The sequence below is a fragment of the Battus philenor genome, unplaced genomic scaffold, assembly GCF_028537555.1.
Source record: "Battus philenor isolate CCGP_79_NKW_IND1 unplaced genomic scaffold, ilBatPhil1.0.hap1 SCAF_27, whole genome shotgun sequence".
NCBI classification, from domain to species: Eukaryota; Metazoa; Arthropoda; class Insecta; order Lepidoptera; family Papilionidae; genus Battus; species Battus philenor.
The window spans coordinates 8,369,510-8,393,349 of NW_027181690.1; the positions used below are offsets into that span (position 1 = coordinate 8,369,510).

The following is a 23,840-nucleotide window of genomic DNA, read 5'->3' on the forward strand; positions in this document are numbered from 1 at the left end:
TTGGATACAGTCCGAGCTAGTGGCTTTGCACCGAATTCGAATTTCGATGCAATTACTAGCTGCGGTGGTTGTCTTTTGCGGACTGAATGTAGGTAGAGTAAAGCTATGAAACCTCCCTCGTGCGGGTACTGCCACGAGGCGAAGGCAGACCGGCAGAATTACCAGAAATAACCATCGAGCATCCCTCCCATACTGCTAAGGGCACCTTGGTCACCCATCGTACTCTTCGAATTGGCACCACAAGTATCGTGATGTGCAGTTGAACATACAAGGATCTTAGCTCGCTACAGCTGAGCTTGATATGCGAAGCGACAAAGAGACTCTAGACACTTGCATTCGTCTAGATCTCTTAGATAACATGTTCGGTCGGTATATGTATACCATGTGGGAAATCTGCTAGCAGTGAAGGGCAGAATTGCCCTGGTGTTCGGAACTGCTCTCTCCTCGAGGCAGGTGTATTGAGGAAAATGAGACGGACAAAATACGCTCTACCGACCCACAAGGAGCTGATAACCGCGAGTATACGATGCGAAGGAAGCCTACCTAGCCTCTAGGTTAGAAGCGCTCAGACTCGAAGCGCTTTTGTGAGAAGAAAGAACGCGGGTTGGAATCTATCCAATGATCCGCCGTACGGAGATGAGGCGAGAAGACGTCTCCCTCTTCCAATCTAGTAAAGTGCGGAGGAGGAATTTTACAGAAGACTTTCTGTATGATCTCTGTTGAAGAAGAAAATTGTATGTAATGCTAGTATCATTGGACATAGAGAGTGCCTTTGATAACCCCTGGTGGCAGCGAGTCTGCCACCAGGGGTTATCAAAGGCACTTACTTTAGCGATCGCAAGGTACCCGTTCGCGGGGGCGGCGTAGACCAGAGAGAGTATAAAAGAGTGCGTGTAAGAATCCCTCTCTATCAACCCTTTCCTGGAGAAGGGGATAGAGAGAGGGACATATTGACAGGCGTTCATAGATGACATTGTGCTGATCTTCTCAGGGCATAAGAACCAAGATATCTCGAATATGGCCAATGAGGTTCTCGCCCATATTCATGAATGGGAAATCAAAAACAAACTCTGGTTCGCCCCTCACAAGACAAAGAATGGTGCTAACTAATAAGTTGAAATATGACATCCCATTACTAAAGATGGGAGGCAAGCCACTTGGTCATATAAGGGAGATCCGGATACTAGGTCTCAGTTAATGACTTCGACTTACTTTTTTTAGTTTTGGGGGGAAATCTTCCGGGTGTTCAAGATGCTCTACCACTGGGGGAAGGACAGGGTATGTGGGATTCCTCCCCACTAAAAGCCCCCCGGTGATCGTTCTCTGCGCTATACGGGGGACCGCGGTACGATGTTCACGGAAACGAAAGATTCTCAGAGTACCTTTAGAGGTTTTAACCTAAGAGCCCCTCGTGCATCTATGACCCTGCGATGGACCTGACTATCGTGCACCTAATCACAAGACTGGACCGTGTGTAAACATAAAGAGGGAAACCCTCTCTTCTCTGAAAAGTGATCATACGATGAATAAGACCGAATAAAATTAATTAAACCGAAAGACTTACTGCCCAATAAAGCCTCTAACCGAAAACATGTTAGAGGTAAACGAGAGGTCCCCAAAAAAGGGTGTCACAAAAAAAAGTGGAAAGGTCCCGACTCCTAAGGACCAGATTCAGTTCTCAGACGCCATAAATGATGCACGCGAAATCTCTAAGATCAAACGAGAATGAAAATTCGTTTTGCCGTAAAATCCTCGGAAGGCTCCGGTAAGCCTCGATTTCCGTAAGCAAGTAAACTTTTTATAGATCGCAATCCGATTATTTTGGTTTCGGCTATTTCCCAACCCTGCTATTATATCGAATCCCAGAAAATAAGATTACCATCTAGGCCATCCCAAATCATACCGTCTTATAGCCTTACTTCTTTTCAACATCTTTTCAGGTCTTACTGCCTCATTTAATCCTTTACTAATTATCTATTGCCTATTTTACACCGCAAAATGTCTTTATTATATCATACAAATAGCGAAAACTCGAAGTATCTTAAAAATCTATCTTGGCCTGGTTTCTATTGGTGAAACTATAATAAATTGTGTTTTATCGAGTTGAAGGTGTAAAAAGCAAAAACATTGTTCCTTTTATTTTTAATATTTCAACAGCAAACATTTACATAACATTTTAACTACAAAATAATCCAAATAGTTATTATGCTTGTAACACTAAAATATACTATGTAACTTTTTGTTCTAAATGTATTAATATATTTAATAATAAAGCTGACTTTGATTTTAAAATAAGTTAAATGTGTTTAAGAACGTGAACAAGAAAATTTTTTTAAAAAAAAATGTACTGTACTTTTACAACCACCGAGACACAAGAATAAACAACTTTACTATTGAAAATTAAATACTTAGTCTGGCCATAAATACTGTTACTATTCAAAAAAAGAAAATATTACGTTTGAATTTGGAATCTGTCATTTTTATATGATTGCTTGATGTGTTTTCTTATTTTCGCGCCATTATATTGTTAAATATTTTGTTATATTAAAATGGAGTGGGGTGATAAAGAGAACCGAATCGCTGTGATTGCCTTACATAAAGTAGGTATGGAGAAAAGTGCAATTTTTAAAACCCTCCACCCGCTTGGTATTAGTCAAATGTTTGTTTACCGGGCTATTGATAGGTACAATGATACCTCCTCTGTTTGTGACAGAAAAAGATCTGGCCGTCCACGTACCGTTCGTGTGAAAAAGGTGATTAAAGCAGTTAGGGAAAGAATTCGAAGAAATCCTGTCCGTAAGCAAAAGATTTTATCTCGGGAGATGAAGATAGCTCCTAGAACCATGTCGCGTATATTAAAAGATGACTTAGGACTTGCAGCCTATAAGAGACGTACTGGTCACTTCTTAACTGATAATTTAAAGAAGAATAGGGTGGTAAAATCCAAACAACTACTTAAGCGGTACGCAAAGGGAGGTCACAAAAAAATTTTGTTTACGGATGAGAAAATTTTTACAATTGAGCAGTATTTTAATAAACAAAATGACCGTATTTATGCTGGAAGCTCTAAAGAAGCTTCGCAATTAGTAAACAGAGTACAACGTGGGCATTATCCCACTTCAGTGATGGTTTGGTGGGGTGTTAGCTATGAAGGGGTGACTGAGCCATATTTTTGTGAAAAAGGTATTAAAACGTCGGCACAAGTTTATCAAAATACCATTCTTGAGACGGTAGTTAAGCCTTTAACTAACACCATGTTCAATAACAAAGAATGGTGCTTTCAACAAGACTCGGCACCGGGTCATAGAGCTCGATCCACCCAATCTTGGTTGAAAACTAACGTTCCGGACTTTATCAGCACTGAAAACTGGCCGTCGTCAAGTCCTGACCTAAATCCATTGGATTATGATTTATGGTCAGTTTTAGAGAGTAAGGCTTGCTCTAAACGCCATGATAATTTGGAGTCCCTAAAACGATCCATTCGGTTGGCAGTGAAGAATTTTCCTCTAGAAAGAGTTCGTGCTGCTATTGATAACTGGCCTCAACGTTTAAAAGACTGTATTGCAGCCAATGGAGACCACTTCGAATAAACATTGTATATTTTTAATAGTTATATATTGATGTATTAAACTAACTCACTATGAAAGGAATAAATGTTACGTATAAAAAAAAAATCGTGCTTTTCTTTATAACAATATTTATGGCAAGACTAAGTAATTACACATTAATTCATACCTACAATCGAGTACACCAATCTGGCCTTCCAATACATAACCTGCTTCACATTTTGAAGTATAAATACTGATGATTTTTCCAAAAATTATTAAGACATGAATTTTAATGTACAATTAAATATAGGTTTAACATAACAGTAAAAAAAACCTGGTCTGTATAAATATTTTAGGTGAAAAGATATAGAACAAATATATGTCAACGTTTCGTACTAGTTGCAACTAAGACTGCTCTTATATGCGACTACTAGTGCCATCTATTGGCGTTGGTCAAATCTGCAGCGTTATTATGGTGTTCGGTAATGTGTCGGTCGGCTAAATGTATTTGTATATTATGTCAGAATACAATTGAACAAATCGAAATCTTAAGTCCCTTTTTTAAATTGTAACAACTACATCGTTTTGTTTAAAATAATTTGTGCAAATTATTCCTTTGTGTGAAATGCTAAATAAGCTTAATATAAAAATAAACGTTTAAAAAATAAAGAACTATAAATAGCTATAACTGATCAAATCAATGTGTAACAATAAACAGATGAGAAGCACCAACACCTATACTTATAACTAGTATATAAACTATAAGATAAATTTTATTACACTCTGTTGAAATTATTTGCACACAACTTTCGTAATTTTAGTTTTTTTAAATATATATTAATCTATTGTGAAGAAAAATTCGATTTTATTATATTTAATGAAATTTTATTATGCAAATTATTAAAAAAAATAACTATATGTAAAGATGGGTTTACCATCTTTACAACTTAATGCTCACAACAGGCATCTGTCCTTTTTATTTTCTTGCTGAAAGTGGGGTTGAAATGATCTTAAAAGCCTAATTATATAGTGTAGCCAAAAGTTATTATAATTTTTGTTCAGCATTAAACTTGTTGTTGCCATTTAAAGTTACCCGCCACCAAGAGATTTCAGCTTGGACTGCCACTCGAACAGAACTTAGTAAAATAGACGTATATGTTTACAGTAGATAGAAGACATCTCCAGCAGATAGGTATAATAACTTTAAACATTCATAAGTTTTTCTTATTAAAACTAAAATATTACACCCACACACACATGTAAATAATATATATTTTTTATATTCTAATAGCATTTATAAATATTTGTACTTTGTACTTTATCTGTGGCATTAAATTTGATTTATATTATTGTTACTTTCTACCTGTATTCGTGTTGTGATTGCTTAAATATATCCTTTTTCCTTGCAATTACAACTAAGGAATAGATTTTTTTTTTTTTTCATAAAACCAAGACACACGTTTTACGTATAACTTTTCTTTGTAATATGAATAAATTATGTTTTCAATAATGTACTTATGAACAAAAACAACACAATAGTGTTTATATAAAGCAATGTCTAAAAATGTCTTTTATATGAATATTTACGTTTCCTTTTATATACATAATTTATACATTTCATGTCAATTACATTGACCACAGTATATTTTAAAAAATTTTAAAATTGTGCAAAATGATTGTGTACTATTTCAATATATTTTTTGCTAAAACAACGAAAAGGTCGAAGTGATTTGATGTAGTTGAAGAAAAAATACGGAATAACAAATTAATTATCCTTGATATCATTTAGCAGTTTCTAAATAATATTTCTATAGTGTGATACATACGTATAATCTGATAGATATTTACTATCTAATAACAAATATCCAACTTCGAAATCTCCCCAATTTTTTTCTGTAATAGTCAATAATACGTTATAAAACCTACAACTTGTTTTATAATTAGAACAATAAGCCAACAAGTAATAATTATTAGGTAAAAGCCAGTGTTACTTGATTATTGCAAAAAAATAGCAAAACATGTAAAACACGTAAACAAAACTAATACAGGTAGTAGGTAAAAACAATAAGAAATAATTATAAAGTAAATAAAAAATCTGTGATGAAATGTAAAATAACCAAATGTAAAATGAAAGATAAGATAAAGTAAAAATAATGTGAACCAAAAGCTGTGATAGTAAGGAACGAGGCGAAGGAAATGAGGCGATGAATGAACAGTAGAAAGTAAGGAAAAGAAAGAAAGAAATTGTGGAATGTAAGAAGATGAAAGATAGATCATTGACGTATGACAGAAGAGCATCGAAATAAAAGGAACATGAAAAAAAAAGAAAGTCAATCATTAAAAGATAAAAATATCCCTGTCCCATAAATAAGATAGGGGAACGAGAGGGCCGGCGGGGGCCATGAAAAAAATAATAATTAGGTCAATATGCATCATATATGTAATTACTTTGTTTGCAATAACTGGAATCTCCATTACTACTATCATGAGGATAGCAGAGGTTAGGATAGTATGAAAAGAGCTTGTCAATTACGTAAAGACGTTTCAAGACAGACATGACTTTCATATATGAAGAAACGGCAAAAGGAGATTACTTGTAACATACAGACATTATTATAGTGTAAACAAAATACTTGGCTGTCTTTAAACCGACTCCTGCGCACTTCTGTATTCATAAACACTGCCGCGTTCCAAAAACTCGCTGTAGCTCTTAGTAGACAGCTCGTCTGAACGTGAATCCGTTGGGTGCCCATAACCACCGCCGCCAGGCGAATTCATTATATACTTATCCTGAAAAAAGTTAATAAAATAATATACAATAAATATTTATGAAAGTTTTCTATACTGGTACCTGACTGCCTCGTACGATTTATATGGGCACGCTTGGTCTTCAAGTGGGTACATGGATAGCTGCTAGAATGAGCTTTCTTTGTATGCGATGCTCCATCCTCTATAACCTCTACTAATGAATATCCAGTATGGAGAATGTACCACAAATGCGATGATGAAAACTAACTGAACTAATCATATAAAAACGATTGTTAAAAAGAAAGTTATAGTACGAACCCCGGGATAAGCTTCAACGGATGCTTTTCCACCTAAATTGATGACTCTTCCGTCTGTTCTTTGGAGCAAGTTAAGTCCTCTTTCACCCGATTCTCCTCCTGTATAGAAATGTTTTTAATACAAGTAAATATTACTATCCTTAGACGGGCGTTGCTGACTGCGTCACAATTTATTATTCCAACTACAGTTGCATATATTAACACTGACTATTTATAAATATCTTTGACGTAGACGTCGACTGATGGATATATCCATCAGTCGACGTCTACGCCTTCTCCAAAGTTTCAAAAGCATCGGTTAGAAGCGACCTATATACAGTTATCTTCCCTAGACTTAACAACACTTTGGGCATGTGAGTTGGTGTTCTAAACCAGAACCTCAAGGCCCGATTATTATTACACAACAGCTATTATCCTAGACAGAACGTCAACATAGAAGAGCTCTTCCTATTCGATATACGAACCAAGTCAATACTGCTGACGTATTCATTAAAAACAAACATAGCGCACTATTATGGTGTATTGATTCCTATCAATCTATGACTAAGTCTGTTTATGTGACAAAGATGAAAAGTACATCGTAAAACTCAGCATTATATTAGCAATATATTTTGTCAGCCGAAGAAACTATGCTAAAAATACATATATCGTTTCTTTTAAATCTTTTAAAAAAAGTTGTCACGTGTAAACGAACCTTTAGATTTCTTTACAATTGTTGACACACACACTATATTCAACTATCTCTATCACTTCTTTACGAGTTGCATTAAAAGGACATTATGTAATAATGTAACGACTGCCCCCTTACACTTCTGATACAAAGGAAACGGAAGCTGAGCTGACGTCACGATATCAAAAAGTTGCAGATGTAATTAAGTCAATAAACAAAGCAATTTAGATTCTATTGTTCGTCTCTTGCTTTATTGCATTTTTCACTGCAGCTGTCCGGTGGTAAGATAAAATTAAGTACTGACTACAATAGAGGCTCATCGTTCAGGTGGCTTATTTCTTTACCTCTACCCTCCTCCCCATGTGAAACCGCCTAGAAATTACCTGATAGCGGTATTTAAGGAGTGGTCTCGAGGAAACTTAGGAGCACTGAGTCCGAAGAAGGTGTAAAAGCCAGAAAGGCTAGCAGCGTCCAACACCAATCTAATACAGCCCTAAAGCCGGGTTTTTCGTTTTTCGCCGAGTTTTTCGTCTTGTTGGCGATACGAAGCGAAAGTCAGCAAGTTACCAAGTGTTGAAGTGATTTTTTTTTCTATACACTTAAGGTGTTGGAGGAGTTATACCTGAGTTAAATTGAGCGCGAATAGTAAACATCCAAGGCTATTTGTTATCCCGGCGCCGTGAATAAACACATGTTATAAGTACAAGAAGCATTTTAATATGAAGCTCAACTTTGAGATGTTACAAATTTTATTTTTAATTTTTTTATGATATAAACTTGGTTCACTACCTTCATTAACTGTTTTTTGCACCGCCCAAAACGGTTAACAGATAGATATATAAGATATTAGGAATATCTTATATCTTTGGCATTAAGTTCGCCATTATACATAAAATGTGCAGTGTTTAAATAAATAAATAGATATTAACTGTCTTAATATCTTATTAATTCAATAAAATATAATCGTAGCATTCATATGCTAGTGAAATATACTATATATTAGGGGGACCGGAAAGTAATGTCGCTTTCTTAAGTTAAATTGACACTACATTTTTAACAAGTTTTTATTTCTTATTAATAATATATTCACCTTCGTTATCAAAAAACTTTTGTCGTTTAGTATACAACGTCTTCCAAGTACGTGATGAGCTACGAAATCAAATATCGCCATGCGCAGAACATACTTTCCGCAGACATTACTTTCCGGTTGCCCTCATACATGCAATATGACTTAAAGCGGTGGGGAAAAATTGAGTGGTTTGAAGAACTGCTTGATGCTGATGTTTTAAATAAGTAACACAGCCATTCACAAACATAACCATAACACAAAATAAATAAAGAATATTATTATCTATTATTAGTATTATATTGCTTCGGTAACGGTATAGAAATACGAAGCCTTATGTCTGTTACCGTTCATGCCGTAAGGACGAAAGGCTCTGCGCTCCGTGAGTACGGACAGCTGAACTGCTCGCCGGAAGACCAACTCCCGCGTTACACCATCGCCGCCGCTCCAACGACCTGACGCGACGAATGACGTCATTGAAACACACACGTAAAGACACATACAAATACATAATTTTTATATTACACTTAATAAAGTATATAGATTATCTTTATAAAGTAGTAAAACAAGAAATTCTAACGGTATTTAATTATTTAATCATAGGGCAGTGCCGCCAAAATTAATAGCATATTTAAATTAAAAAAAAGAGCTGTGAGATCTATTTATAATTTATAGGCTAAATATTTTCTGAAAGATGGTTTAATTAACAAGTTATTTATTCGTCAAAATTTAATTACTTATACTAAAAATAGCGTCTACAGACGATAAAATAAACTCGCAATGCCTAGATTTCATCTTGAAAAAATTAACAAATCCCTCATGAGTCTTTATGTAATAAAGTACCATTAGATTTAACCTTCATTTTTTTAGTTTAAAAACTAAAATTATAGGTACATTTCCAAATGATCTAAAAGAATATTCAAGAGCTTTTAGTAAATCAAAATGTGTGGAACTTGATTTGTCGATTCATTTACGGGGCTATTATAATCTACACAAAAAGTTGTAACCCGAGAATAGAATCCACGATCGATTAGGTATTAGTTCTTTACCACTGAGTTATAAATGCTCTTATTATTTAGCAGCGCTTGATTTTTCATTTAAACTTACATATACAGACTACACAGAAATAAAATTGACGGTATTACGCATTCATAAAATAACCTAGATAAAGAGTGAAAATGATTTTGAATCTAAAATATTAATATACACAGGTTGTTTGGGTATAATTTTAAAAAAATTAAAAAGATGAATGTATAACTCATTTGCTGTCAATTTATGTATGGGAACACTCTATACTAAAATCAATTATTTCAGAAATAATTATTGTGTATTGAAATATATTTTGAGACTATAAAATGAAATTTCAGATGCAAAAGCTTTGAAGTTTTTTTCTGATAAAGAAGCTATGTATTCATTCTTTTTAAGCTTTTCACCTATATTCAATCACCCATATAATATACAAGGGTTTACCTACCAATGATATTTAACAATAATGTATAAGTAATGTAAAATGTAATACACTAGCAATTGCAAGCGTTTTAAAAGTCCAAAGAAAAGGAATTAACAGATGTAAAGGTATGAGAAACAGGCATTACAGCGAACTCTTTCTATAACCTACTAAAAGATGTGGTCTGTAAAGATCATCAGCTCATTTCTAAAACTGGCTTCAAATGGAGCCCTCTTGGTGAATGTAAACGTCGAACCTGCCCTCTCTCTACAACGTTATAGACCTTCATACTGTTAAACTATAGAATGCTAAAATTACGTCAACGCAAAAAGAAAGTAAATACCTTAGTATTGTAAGTCATAAAATAATTGTTAATAGTGACATTTAAACTATAATGTTGCGCTTACCCTTCCCTCCAGAGCCTTCGCGTAAAGAAAACTTCGATACAAGTATAGGGTATCTCGTCTCAACTATCTCCACGTCTGTGATTCTTGTGTTCGTCATGTGAGTGTGGACTCCACCGGAACCGTGCCAACCGGGGCCCTGTTGAATATTTTATGTCACTACATACATGTAATACAAATTCAAAAGTTTTAAAAGTGTGAATTGAAAATTTATTTGCTTTCCAGTAGTAATTAATAGATCCTATACAAAAATCATTGGTTTCAGAAATAATAAATAACGTTGTGATAATAATAAGAAATTGCGTTTTCAAATTACGAAGTACTGCATGGTAAAATGTAGACAGAATTGCGCGTAGTTATTGAACTGTCGCATTCCAATAGATGTAAAAAAATATATATGTATATAAATAAAGAAATGTGTGTGTTCCGGGTGTATGCGTTGCGTCTGTGTGTGTTGCGCGTGCGTGTGTGCGTGTATGTACGTGTGTATATGTAACCATTTCTTGTAATATATTTATTTGTGCATATATGTACATCTGTATATATATCAATATTTAATTTCATTAATTATATGTGCAACTTGCTAGCCTAATGGAATTTGACTGTTCATAGGCGTAAGCCTGGGTAGAGTGCGGTTGTGTTTGAAGAAGAATATTGCCGCACTTTGGGTAGGAACAACCTTTATTCTCAATTTCCGGAATAGCAGCATCCTATGACTGCAGTTTAAACACGTTGGCATAGAAGTACCGCTATAAGTGTGAATGCAGGTGTCGTTTGCAAATATATTGTTGTTGTTCCTTTCTAAATCCTTGTGTGTAAAAGAACTACCAACATCGCAATGACCTACAAGACGCAAACTATACCAACTTAGATGGTTGTAGGATTTTATTAAAGATTTTTATTTAATAGACAATATAAAAGATAGACACTCACAGCGCCACTGCCCCCGGCGACCGTCTCGTAGTACCCCCAGCTGGCCTCACCTAATGTCAAGTTGTTCATGCATCCCTGCGACGCAGCGCACACCTAAAAATCGATGTATATGTGTGTGTTTTAATATACATTGATCAACTAATACAAAATCTAACGCACACAGAGTTAAAGAAAATAATAATTAAAATATCTTAATTCTATACCATATTGAAAATTTATTTTTATATTGATACATTTCTTTAATGGCTCCCGCTATAGAGGACCTTTCATAACACCATTCTTGGGTTCACAGGACAGTTTTTCATTTAATAATTTATTCACTTTCTTTTCTTATTATTTCATCACTCTTCTTTTGTCTGTCTCAATATCTCTCACTTGTTCGTCTTTTTTCGTTTACATAATATTTCATTCCTGTACCTATCATGCATTACCCTCTTTTTTTTCACCATTTTCTCGTGGACCGCTTTTCTACAATATCTTACATTGCTATTTTATTTATCTGTACTTTAACAATTTTTCTTATAGTTTTTATTACCTTTTATTTTTACATCTTATTTCTGCATCAATTTTAAATCACTTATTTTGTATCTTCTTTTTTCCCCATTATTTCGCCCTGAACTGCTTTTAATAATTTTTTTAATATCGCTATTTTGTTTATCTGTATTTTAACACTGTTTATAGTTTTTATTTTCTTTTATTTTGACATCTAATTTCTGTATCACAATTTTTTATTGCTGATTTTGTTTCACAGCTATTATGCTCTATCTTTTCAAAGATTATTAAGTTTTGATATACAGGGTGGGCCACGGATGCGTACGAATTTAAAATCACTATAGTGTTGGAACGGGGTAAGGGAGCGGAGTGCGGGAGGTGGGGATCAGTAGCTCGGTTCTCGGAAATTTTGTCGCGATGGAGCACTTTCAGGGTTAACAGCGTGCGTTCTGTGTTAAAAATTATTACAAAAATGCCGATTCGGGCGTTATTGTTCGACGTTTATTTCGCTCTCACTATGGATTGCATGACTTAAAACAGTGTCCGAGTGAAAGTTTGATTAGGGCGTGGGTCAGGAAGTTCGAGGCTACCGGTTCGACCCTCAATCAGAAACCTAAGGGGCCCAAAAGGACAACAAGGTCAGAGGAAAACATAAACGAAGTCAGAGCTTCCGCCTGGGCAATCAACTCGCAAGCGATCAGCAGAGCTCTCTGTATCAAGAACGACTTTGCGCCGAATCTTGAAGAAAGATTTAAAATTGCACCCCTATAAACTTCAACTAGTGCAAGATTTGAAGCCGAATGATCACAATTTACGACATGATTTCGTCAAAACAATGTTTGAGCGGTTTCGGCGCTTCAACAATATTCTTTTTTCAGATGAAGCCCATTTTCACTTAAATAGGCACGTAAATAAACAAAATAGTCGTTATTGGGCCTCAGACAATCCACGTTTCAAACACCAAAAGCCTTTGCATTCGCCAAAAGTGACAGTTTGGGCGGCTATTTCAGCACACGGAATCATCGGACCCTTTTTCTTTGAAGACCAGCGAGGGAATTCTGTGACAGTAAATACTGAGCGATACATAGCCATGTTACGCCATTTCTTTTTCCCGCAGCTGTCAGAATTTCAAGGGTACAATAGTGCGACATGGTTTCAACAAGATGGCGCCACATGCCATACATCTAACGAGAGTTTGGCAGTCTTAAAGGAGAAGTTCGCTGGAAAACTCGTTTCGCGCCGAGGTGACATTCCATGGCCACCTAGGAGTCCGGATTTAACCCCACTAGACTTTTTCCTGTGGGGTTACATGAAGAGTAGAGTATACAGTAATAATCCGACCTCAATTGCCCAGTTGGAGGCCAATATCCACGGAGAAATGGCCGCAATTCCGCGCGCCATGTGCGAACGAGTTTTCGGCAATTTGAAGACGAGATTCAAAAAATGTTTGCAGCGGGATGGTGCGCATCTGGATGATGTTATTTTCAAAAAACGATTTTCCCAAATGTTTACTTTAATTTAAAAATAAATTTATTTTAGTATTACTTTTGTTTAGTTTTTTATGAATTTTTCAAATTCGCAAAACTCCGAGGCCCACCCTGTATTTTATATCATATTTATACATTAGGCGGATAGAGTTAATATACCTCTTTTTCAATCGCATTTTTATTAGTAAGAGAGAGATAGATGGTTGAAGATGATGGGGTGAATACAGTATAGTGAATATTTCAAACAAAATAATTAATCTTTGTTTAAATATACCTTTATCATATATTGCTTGCTAAAATTTCCAAATATACACTCTAGTGACAATGCTGCCAAATAAATGTTGTAGTATGAAATCCTGTCTATAGTGAATCCGAAACCGCTCTACCACGCCGTATGTTTCGATCCGTTCTGTCAGTACATCGTCAATGCTCACAGTGGCAGCGATCATATTCTTTTTACCTCAACCCCCACTTCTCCGCATCTTCATAAGTGCGGTAAAGCGGTTTCGGTAGCACTATAACCTCACTACATTTATGGCCTAAAATTTAAAAATACATCTTGTAACAAGTAATGTCGTTAGCTAAGCGCCTTTATAAACAAATCTTAAAAATTACAAACAAACTCTAATTTAGTACCTGAAAAGCCTTCAGCACAACGTCGACAATGCGTTGAGATGTAAGCACGTTGCCTCCCACCACTGCCGCCGTCTCCGAAGGATCCAGAATCGATCCCGGCGGGATTATCACACGTACGGGATTTAAGCAACCCTGGACAAATGCAAAAAATTATCAGGAGATTAAAAAATCTTTCTAAGATTCATTATCATGATTCATTATCATTTCTAAGATTCTTTATTAAAAGTCCTAGTCGTCCATGTAGCCCTGGAGAGGGTTATGCTCGATTCTCTCTTGATTTCTCAACGAGATCAGTCATAGAATTGTAGACGTACGAAAGTACTAGACACAGCCATGTATGTTGAAGTGGAAGTTGTAGTCGTTATGATTCTGAAGTGGAGACCAAGGATCGGTTATCGCAGCGTAGAGCGTCAAATATAATCCGTATCTAACCTGTTAGTAATCTATGTGGGCAGCTTATGTCCAACAGTGGACGTTCTTCGAATGAATTACTGTATAATTATGATATATGCACCAACCTCATGCAAGTTACAATTAGGCTACTTACGTAAGGCTATCGCTCGGCATATATGGCGTTCAATACATGTTTATATGCATAACGGAATATAATTATAGTATATATACGTATACGTCGCATTTAAAAAATAGTAACTTATCGTTGTAACTAACAAAATGATGAGATATTAAAAAATAGAAAGAAGTGTTCACATTGACTAGCGTCTTAAATTTACTATGATATATTTAGTCAAATAGTCTGACCAGATCGAATGCGAATAGATTATAATTATAAAGGGTTGAACTATAATAAAATTCACTTTTATTTTTTAAGTAACTCCTTGCAATCATAGTTCAATGTGTACAACTCCATGAATTGGTTCCAGCTAGACAAAGCTACTTGTCACATATCGAATGCTAAAAGCCTCAATGAAGAGTGGTAACATTTAGTTGCCACCACGACTTCCAGGCTGATTTATTAATAGTGATATTTTAGAGTGCCTTCTGAACTCTACGAAAACGTTTGTTTAAATAAGGCAAAACATTCGAGAAGTAGCGTCGACTGCTCAAGTAGCTTGAACTTGAGGGTGTTTTTGAAAATCTTTAGTAACGTTTAGAAGAATTTTCCAAGAGATCTGGAAGACACCCTGACGGTACTATTTTATTTTATTTTCGAAAGAATTTTTATAACCAATCCTATATTATGAGTAAGATATACAGATCCAGGGGTTGTATACCTGATTAAGTGGTACATCGTGGCCGACCATGCAGCGCAGACAGTAGATGAGGGCGGATAATGATATGGCGCGTGGAGCGTTCAGGTTGCCCCACACCTCGACGCCCGTGCCCCTACACCACAAATATAAACACCCATATAAACTCTATTAAAATGGCAATTTTTTAATAAATACATACGTTTCCGTAAGATACTTACGTAAAATCACAGACGGCACTGCCACTGTCCTTGTCCAGGGTGATGGTGAGAGCAATGGGGGTTCCATTGTCCATATACTCGGTTGCTTTCAAGACGGCTGAACCGGTTTTTTCTATCGCGTTCTTTGCAATTTCCTGAAAGAAATAGTGTTATATATGTGTAGTTTTAGTTCATTAATCTTTGTAAAACATTATGATAATGTCATGTGTCGTGATTTAGACGTTTGAGCTGTGAGAAAAGACATGCATTCAACCCTTTATTGTTTACGGGTATATAAGTCTTGTTTATGCAGGCGAAAATTGTACCTATTGGTAATTAACGGGGGAGGCTTATGTCCAGTAATAGACGTCCTAGGGCTAAAATGATGATAACACGCTGCAGGGAAGTAATAAATGACGAATATACGATACATAAAGCCGACCGTTATTGCTCACAAATTAATACGTGTTTTATTACGATAAAAACACAAAAAAAAATAAGATATTACAACGAATGCAATACTTGGAAAACCTAAATATGAATAGACTAAAAATAAATATAATTGTAAAAGAGAGAGTTATATTTAAAAGGTTTTCTTTATAATAATAACAACGGTATTTACCTTGAGCATATCTCTGACTGCGAGTTCCGCATTCTTCTGTATATGTGACATATAAGCCTGGACTACTTCTAGAGTGTAGTGATCGATCAGCTCTGTCACCAATTGAATACCCTGACACAGTAAAACAATGGTTTTTTTTATAAATTTGAAATAACAAGGTTCGTTCTCTTAGCCTACATGGAATATTGCTCTAATAATCTGTCGATACAGCACTGATATTATACAAGATGATCAGTTATAAGTATAAAAGCTTTAAAGGTTACGCAAAACACCTACAAAACACCTTGTATAAATCGATGACTCTGAAATATGTAACGTAATTTTTTTTATATTAAAATGCGATAGGCCAATAACTTCTGACATTACAAAGTCTGAAATTACTATCTATGTATATAATAATTAATTTTAGTAAGTAGAAATTCCAATTTTGAATACTATTATTCTTACTATATAATCACCTTATTTATTATTTCTAAAAACCATTTATTTTTGTATAAAAATAATTAATAGAAAATGAGCTATACTTTCAGCACTGAAACACTTTTTAACATGATCATCCTGTATATATACAATATAATAATTAACTTACTCTTTGATTAGCAGCTACTTGTGCTTTTAAATCTGAAAGATTGTCGGCAAGGTTCCTTGTTCCGGAACATCCTGGCTCCTTTCCTGGTGCCATTAGCTCTGGTAATAAATTGTTAAAATATATTATTAGAGATAAAATAGTCTTCTGATATCAAATAAAATAAAGCCTTATGTTGTGCGATATTATCCACCTATGATTCGTATGATGACGTATGATTTTGAAATACAAAATTTCGTTTAAATTTGTAATCTTTTTCTTAAACACTGTCCAAATCTATGAAAAGCTGCCACATGTATGGGGGGTTTGGAGTGGCTTCTGAAATTAAAATTGGTAAGAACATTGGTTACGGCAGCATTGCTTCCCTTTTGGAGGAAGAAAAGAGATGCCACTCTTACTTGCGGTTTTTTTACAAGGTAATAATTAATGTAATTAAGCGTAACAAATTAAGTAGTCTAAGTAATCCTAATGAGTCGACCTACCTCCAGTAGACGTCTTACTGCTGAAACATAAAACACATTAATCAAATTAAAAAAGTTATCAACTCACCTACGATTAATTTTTCTTCGTTAAAATGTCCACCGTCGACTAATAAGAATGATTTGAAGGCAGCGCCCTCTTGCGCCAGGCAAGTGGAGTGCGGAGGCATGGAGCCCGGTGTCAGACCTCCTATATCCGCGTGGTGACCACGTGATGCCACAAAGAAGATGGGACGCGGTTGAGATCTTAAAATATTAATTAATAATTTTACTTAAAAGGAGAAACTTGCCATCTGATTATCGCAAAGCACTCATACGCGGCCAGGGTAGGCATCATCAGGTGGACCGGCGACATAGTTAAGTATTGGGAAGTCCCTGCATTCGGGCAGCGCAAGATGATTTAACTATGTTTAGGGGAGGCGACCATTGCACTAGGTCATATATGATCAATAATATAACGCCTTTATTAAAGACAAATCTTACAGGAAAATAAAACTAGTATAAGAGATCAATCTTACATAATTCCGTACACTCAGCGCCATTACATATATATATTCATTAAGTACATTTTTGAGCATTTATAAAATTAAAATTTTATAGCTGATTACATCGCCGTATATTTTACTTTTAGGTTCCCGACGTTTAGTATGTTTAATATAAAATAAATCCCTATAAAATAATAAGGTGAAAATAAATTTTATTATATATGATTATGTGAAGCCTATTTCAGCAACGAGATCATGACGCTAGGGTATAACTGCCTTCACATTTTTAACACGCTGATATAAAATCTTATAAACAATATACGGTCAAAAATGGGAAGATGCTTGTGTCCCAATGATGGTAAACATCACAAGGCTGATAATTCAATGTGACAATTTCATATGTTCATGTTTATTTACCTCTTTTTAATTATGATTAATTATTATTTCTTAAGGTTCATCGGAAGCGGGAACGACAAGACCGGTTATCTGTCTGTACATTGCATTGGGCGTATATCGGTTGACATAAATTATTTCTGAGTTTATTAAACTTTTTTATTGAGAGTTATCTACGAATAAAAACTAAAAATACCGTTGAATATCATAATATCAATATTTTTTGAGTTTATCATGCTTGAATACTTTAAGTCGACTTTCGTATATACTATTTTAAATCATATTACTATTTTCATCAACTACGTCCGCGTGGAATTTAACTAAACTTTTTTTTCCGCCCAAGAATTTTTGAAAAAAAAAAAAAGTGGCCTAAGTTATTCTTTATTACATTAGATACCTGGCAGTACAAGTTCCGTCAAAATCTATCTAGCAATAACAAAGACTAGCCGGAATACAGACAGATAAAAATTTGAAAAATGTATTTTTATAGATTAAACGTAAATTTTTATATAACACTACTAAAAATTACAATTTGACGTATTACTGCTCTGAAAAGTATGCATTTTGGATTTCTTAACGCGCTTTATTATTACAATATGAATAATGTAATGCCCTTAGTAAAAATACTTACTTATGAAAAACTGGCGTGATAACAGTCAAGTCGGGCAGATGAGAACCTCCAGCTTTGGGATGGTTGGCCAGCAGCACGTCTCCGGGCTTCAGACTGTCTCCTCGCACTTTCATCTGGACAAGCACTCTTTATTACAACTGTAGCTACTTGCACAATTAATTAATAGTGTCTGTTTTTTGTGATAACGTGTGATTTTAATGTTTATATATGTATTTATATGACAGTCTCGTATATGTGCACAAAAATATTGATAAATATATAAGAATAAAATGACCTTATGTATATACGCAATAGAAATAGACTAGAAAGAACTGGAAGAATTAATCAGAATCATACAAATATTAGATGTTACGGAACCATCATGTAGGCAAAAACCTAGGCTGTGTTTAAACTTAGTTGCATGATCGAATAAGGAACTAAGCTCATGGTTGTAACTTAAAGAATTGCTTGTCTAAATTGGCAGCGGGCGATGCATGTCGCTTGTGTAAGCAACTGCCGTTGGGGCCCATCACTAAATTGACCGATGACATAGTCAAGGTGGCGGGAAGTCACTGGATACGAGCACAGCAAGACCGGTAATGATGACGACTTCCCCAAAGGAAGGCCTAGACTTTGCTGAGGGCGTCTATCTACTGACAGGGTGACGATAATAAATCTGGGTGGTTTCTTATGTTACCTACTTCCAAAAAATTTAAACTCTTCTATATGATAATGAAATAAAGAATATATATCAAATAATAAATAATATGGTGCGTGTGCCTCTAATGTTGCACTTAAATATCTAAAATAGATTCTTTACCTGATACTGTACAGTTTCTTGCATCGCTCCCAAATGTACTGGGATATGCGGCGCGTTAGAGACAAGACCTCCGTCCGGACCGAACAGAGCACAGGAGAAATCCAAACGCTCTTTGATGTTCACCGAAATGGAGGTACGTTGGAGCACCCTTTAGAAATTTTCACAAGTTAAGATAGTGTAAAAAAGTAACTCATATTAAGTACATAATGAATCAAAGACTGATAGAAATTAAAAAAAATTACAACAACCTTTAAACAAACATAAAATAGATTTCCTTGTCAAATTTCACCACTCTGTTATATTAAGAAAAATTCAGTTAGGCTTTTTTTTTGCGTGGATACTTTGGACTTACGTATTGAAATCAACTATTTTGCAACGTCGTTTTTATATGTACAAAAAAAAAATATACGTTTGATGGTCAGTACATCCATAAAAATAACGAGGGTGTATTAAAAGGAAACGAAATCTTAATCACTAATTAATGTACAAACTGCTTTTATGGCTTTAATAGCTTTTTATATTATCCATTCATTCGTTCACGAAAACATTTATACATTCATAGATTCACTCAAAAGTTGAAACATTTTTTCGTTCACAAAAAAAGTTATACATTCATTCGTTCACTAAAAAGTTGATACATTTTTTCATTCGCAGAAAAGGTTATACATTGATTCGTTTACCAAAAAGTTTATACCTTGTTTCGTTCACTAAATAGTTTATACATTTTTCTTTCATAAAAAAGTGTATACATTCATTCGTTCTCTAAAAAATTATGCATTCATTTGTTTACAGAAAAGTTTATACATTTATTCGTTCAGGACCCACCTGCCCATCTGCTCGGCGATCGACATGAAGCGATGCGAGAAAATGCTCAACTGCACCGAATCCAGGTCAGCGGTGACGCGTTTGCTTCCACCCGAACCCACTGTTATACGCACGTCGCCGTATTTTGTCACTTCTGCCTGGCAACCTATCAATGACGAAAGATATAACTTCCACTATCCCATACAAATTGTTTGAATATTTTTCAAAAATAGGTATATAAATATATTAAATGAGACAAATACAACAAACTCGAACTGAGTTCAAAAAAGGGCTCGATTAATTCGGCTATATTTTTTTCATGTGTAACATAAGGCTCGAAGAACATGAAATGGAGATAAAAATTGAAAAAAAAACTTCTTTTCTTATACAATCCACAGAGCAAATGAAACACTAGTCACTAGCTGTCAAATATTTAACATCAAATAAAACCGGGAAAAAAAGCGTGTTGTATATAATAAAAAATATATTCTGTACTCTTAAATCATAACAATATAAATACAAATTACACTATAAAGCGACCCTCTTTGTTAGTTATCGTTGATAATAACAATAAATAAAGAAAGTGATTTGAAACACGTTTAGATTGTTTATTTTTTCTATTGAACTGCAACAGGCCTAACTTAGGACAGTAAAAAGTCTATTGAAACAGCTAGTTAATAATAACGTAATAAATATTACTGGTAGTTTTAATTTTAATTTTTGATTGCAATTTTTTTAACAATTCAATATACTGAAACAAGATTACAATAACACAAGCTGTAGAGATTGACTTAGATAGACCAAAATCAGAAATATTAGTAACATGTACTAAAATACAATGGATATGTGTGGTCCACACTTATCCTCAGATTCCATGAGGAGATGTCGTCAGCGCAGAGGCAGACTTCGTGGCGGCCCCTATAATGGTGATGCCATAAAAAAACAGCTCTCCGAATCGCGGGTGATTAGAGTGAGGGGCCCTAAACTCCCTGTTTTTAACGAATCTAAGGCGGACGAAGGATCGAACCATCATGATCGTACAAGAGTTTCAGTGGTAATGTGAACTACACAAAACTTCGAAACTTCAACATTGAATTCTAAATTTAAACAATATGAACACGTAATGTTTGCTCAGTTTAGCTATAAAATTTGTACAGTTATAAAAGAGTATGTTCTTCACCTGGTTCAACCAGTATGGTGGAGAGGCTATCCATGATAATGGCAGGTCCAGGTATTACTTGTTCCGGCATCAGCTTCTCTAACAAATATATTAAAGTATCTTGATAACCGCCTTCGAAGTATACTTTGACAGTCTGAAAAAAAATTGTGAAATGATCGCATCATATGACATATGTGGCCGAGCTTCGATTGTTAAAGAATCTTTACTAACTTTTGTTGGGTTAAAGGCGTTTAATAAGTGCGTTCGGGAAAAGCCTTATTAACATTATAACCCTAAACACAGACCGATTGCAAGAATCAACCAAATACTTCTTCCGAAGATCGCTACAAGGAACGATCTTGCGCTGTCCTCATTCAGCCACTTCCCGCGAACTTGACTATGTCGTCAGTATATATAAAAGGGGCCTAGTCAAACCGCGTCTACAGACTCCTGGTCGCAACTTTTCAACTCCTATGACCGTCAGCTGTACGAGCGATATGCCCCGCCTACTTCAACCAAACCAAGCAACTCTTCGAGATACGACAGGAACTAGTTCTCCTCGTTTTTAAGTAATTACCTGCCGTGTTATATATACTTTTATTAGCCCAAGTATTAAATTTTTATAAATAAATGAAATATATTACCTTTTCAGCGATCGGTTTAATACCCTTCCCGCTAGGCGGCGCCACTTGTTCCTCAACTTGACTCATGCCAACGCCACGAACGCGCACATCGTCTACGATTACGTCTCTTTCTACTAGAGTGAAACCAAATTCGTTTCTGTATCTGTGAATACAAAGTTTATTAACGTAAGTATCAAGACATGATTGTAGGTGAGTTTTCTTTGCGTCAGCGCATTTATTTGCGCCTCTTTGCATCCCTGCGTGTCACTGTGCGTCTTTGTGCGTCACCGCATGTGTCTAACGCACCTTAAGCGAGTTTCAGCGCATATTTTCACGGCTATGGGCTTCTCTAGATATCTCTGTCTATCTCAAGATATCACTGCGTATCTCTACATGTCTCTGCGTATCTATAAATGTCTGCGCGTATCTCTACATGTTTCTGCGTATCTCTAGATGTCTTAGCGTGTGTTCCGTCTCTGCATGTGTGTTATGCATACATATAATGTGTTTTAGACAATATAATGGCGATTCTATTTATTCTTAAACTATAGTTATTGCTTACCTATCTACAAAGGCGGTATAAAAGTCCCCGTGTCTGCATGACGTCGGCGACCGCGTATCCATAATGGGAGCTACCATCAAAGCGCAATCGGTGCCCGAGTAACGCAAATGCAGGTACGGTTCTAGAACTATCTGCGTGTCATCGAAGCCCTGGGACAGTTCAAATTTACTAAGAATATATATTTTTTAATTTTTATTAAATGAGGTTGCTTACCTCGTATAAGTTGAACAAGAAATTATAAACAAACAACGCAAACAGTAAAAGCAAAACTATTATATTAAAAATAAGGTAAAAACGAATAATCAAAATACGGATATAAGTGAAGCGTGGCGGAGGGATATTATGGTAATTTATTTTAGCGGGATAATAGATATTAGGACGGTATTAATTCATAATCTGTCATGACGTCTCAGGTATGTATCGAGATTGGTTTTGGATCTTGTTTATATATAATTTAGTTAACATATGTAGTTCTTGTAGATTTATTTTTCTATTAACGCAATTATATTACCAGCGAAATATTTTTAAAGCAATTTGGATAAAGACTGGGGTACGCCTTCATGTCTTCGTATGAGTATATATACCTGTGCACGAAGTTTATCCCTGCAGACAGCTGCGAGCACATCCAGCTGTTCATCCAGCCGCTCGAATTGTTCGGGGCAGTACACAGCTGCGCATGGCTTCTGTGCTTCATGGACCACGTGTGCAAGGGCCATCCCATATGCTGACAGGATACCTGGCAAAATTTTTTTATAACTATATATTCACCAGCCAGAATCATGGTCATCATGTGAGCCGATATACGCCCAATGCAAGGTATAGGCGTCCAGCGACTTTATACGACCGCCGCAACGCCGCGTCTACCGGTCTTAAAGGCCATCAGTTGCACTAACCAGAATGCAATTAATTAGTGAGAACAAATTTTTAGTTAATGATAACAAGCTTAGGATATGTTTACATGGGTAAAAAATATCAGTCTATATCCGTCCTTTGCACTTCACAGACACGTTGTCTTGCTCTATTTTTTGGTTTTACCCTACGAATTGGTGTGGTTTTAGACTTATCATTATTTAAACTGTGTTTTAGTGTGTTAATAGTTCTCACACAACAATGGCTAGTATTGGACAACCCAATAGTTTTTAAGGACGACATTGAAGAAACTGTGAAGAATTGGTCTACCCCTTTTCATTAATATTTATAAAAATGTAGCCATAGCCATGCAGTGGTCCGAGAACTGATTTAAGAACTTATTTAATTTTGTTAAGCTGTTACATAACAGTGCATTTATTTTTTTTATTCATTATTACTAAGTTTTTTACGCTATATAATGAAATTAAAAAAAGAATACGATGCGTGGTCATATTTAGGCTACCATATATAGAATAATATAGGGACACTATTGTTAAAGGAACAGATGTCGGTGTCTCTAGGGGAGTTAAGAAAGGCAAACCTATAACTAGCTGCACTTGAATGCCAGTTAAGATGTATAAAATTATAAAGATTAAAAAATCAAATGATTCATTTCAATCCATCGCATTGAA

The 23,840-nt window shown here is 35.3% G+C and overlaps 1 protein-coding gene across 1 annotated transcript in view; it reads right to left on the reverse strand.

Moving 5' to 3' along the window:
- Positions 1 to 5,426: 5,426 nt before the first annotated feature.
- LOC137925391 (5-oxoprolinase) overlaps positions 5,427 to 23,840 on the reverse strand; it is a 29,563-nt gene continuing 11,149 nt past the window's right edge. Inside the window, exons 12-29 of the mRNA XM_068768822.1 lie at positions 22,884 to 23,035; positions 22,300 to 22,448; positions 21,759 to 21,900; positions 21,136 to 21,268; positions 19,977 to 20,121; positions 19,152 to 19,299; positions 18,353 to 18,465; positions 16,914 to 17,089; positions 16,368 to 16,465; positions 15,779 to 15,889; positions 15,178 to 15,311; positions 14,981 to 15,092; positions 13,749 to 13,880; positions 11,134 to 11,226; positions 10,204 to 10,339; positions 8,697 to 8,804; positions 6,615 to 6,712; positions 5,427 to 6,338 (exon numbers count right to left, since the gene is read on the reverse strand). Of these exons, the coding sequence (XP_068624923.1) occupies positions 6,192 to 6,338; positions 6,615 to 6,712; positions 8,697 to 8,804; positions 10,204 to 10,339; positions 11,134 to 11,226; positions 13,749 to 13,880; positions 14,981 to 15,092; positions 15,178 to 15,311; positions 15,779 to 15,889; positions 16,368 to 16,465; positions 16,914 to 17,089; positions 18,353 to 18,465; positions 19,152 to 19,299; positions 19,977 to 20,121; positions 21,136 to 21,268; positions 21,759 to 21,900; positions 22,300 to 22,448; positions 22,884 to 23,035 (2,327 nt within the window). The 3' untranslated portion in view covers positions 5,427 to 6,191. The remainder of the gene's footprint in view (positions 6,339 to 6,614; positions 6,713 to 8,696; positions 8,805 to 10,203; positions 10,340 to 11,133; positions 11,227 to 13,748; positions 13,881 to 14,980; positions 15,093 to 15,177; positions 15,312 to 15,778; positions 15,890 to 16,367; positions 16,466 to 16,913; positions 17,090 to 18,352; positions 18,466 to 19,151; positions 19,300 to 19,976; positions 20,122 to 21,135; positions 21,269 to 21,758; positions 21,901 to 22,299; positions 22,449 to 22,883; positions 23,036 to 23,840) is intronic.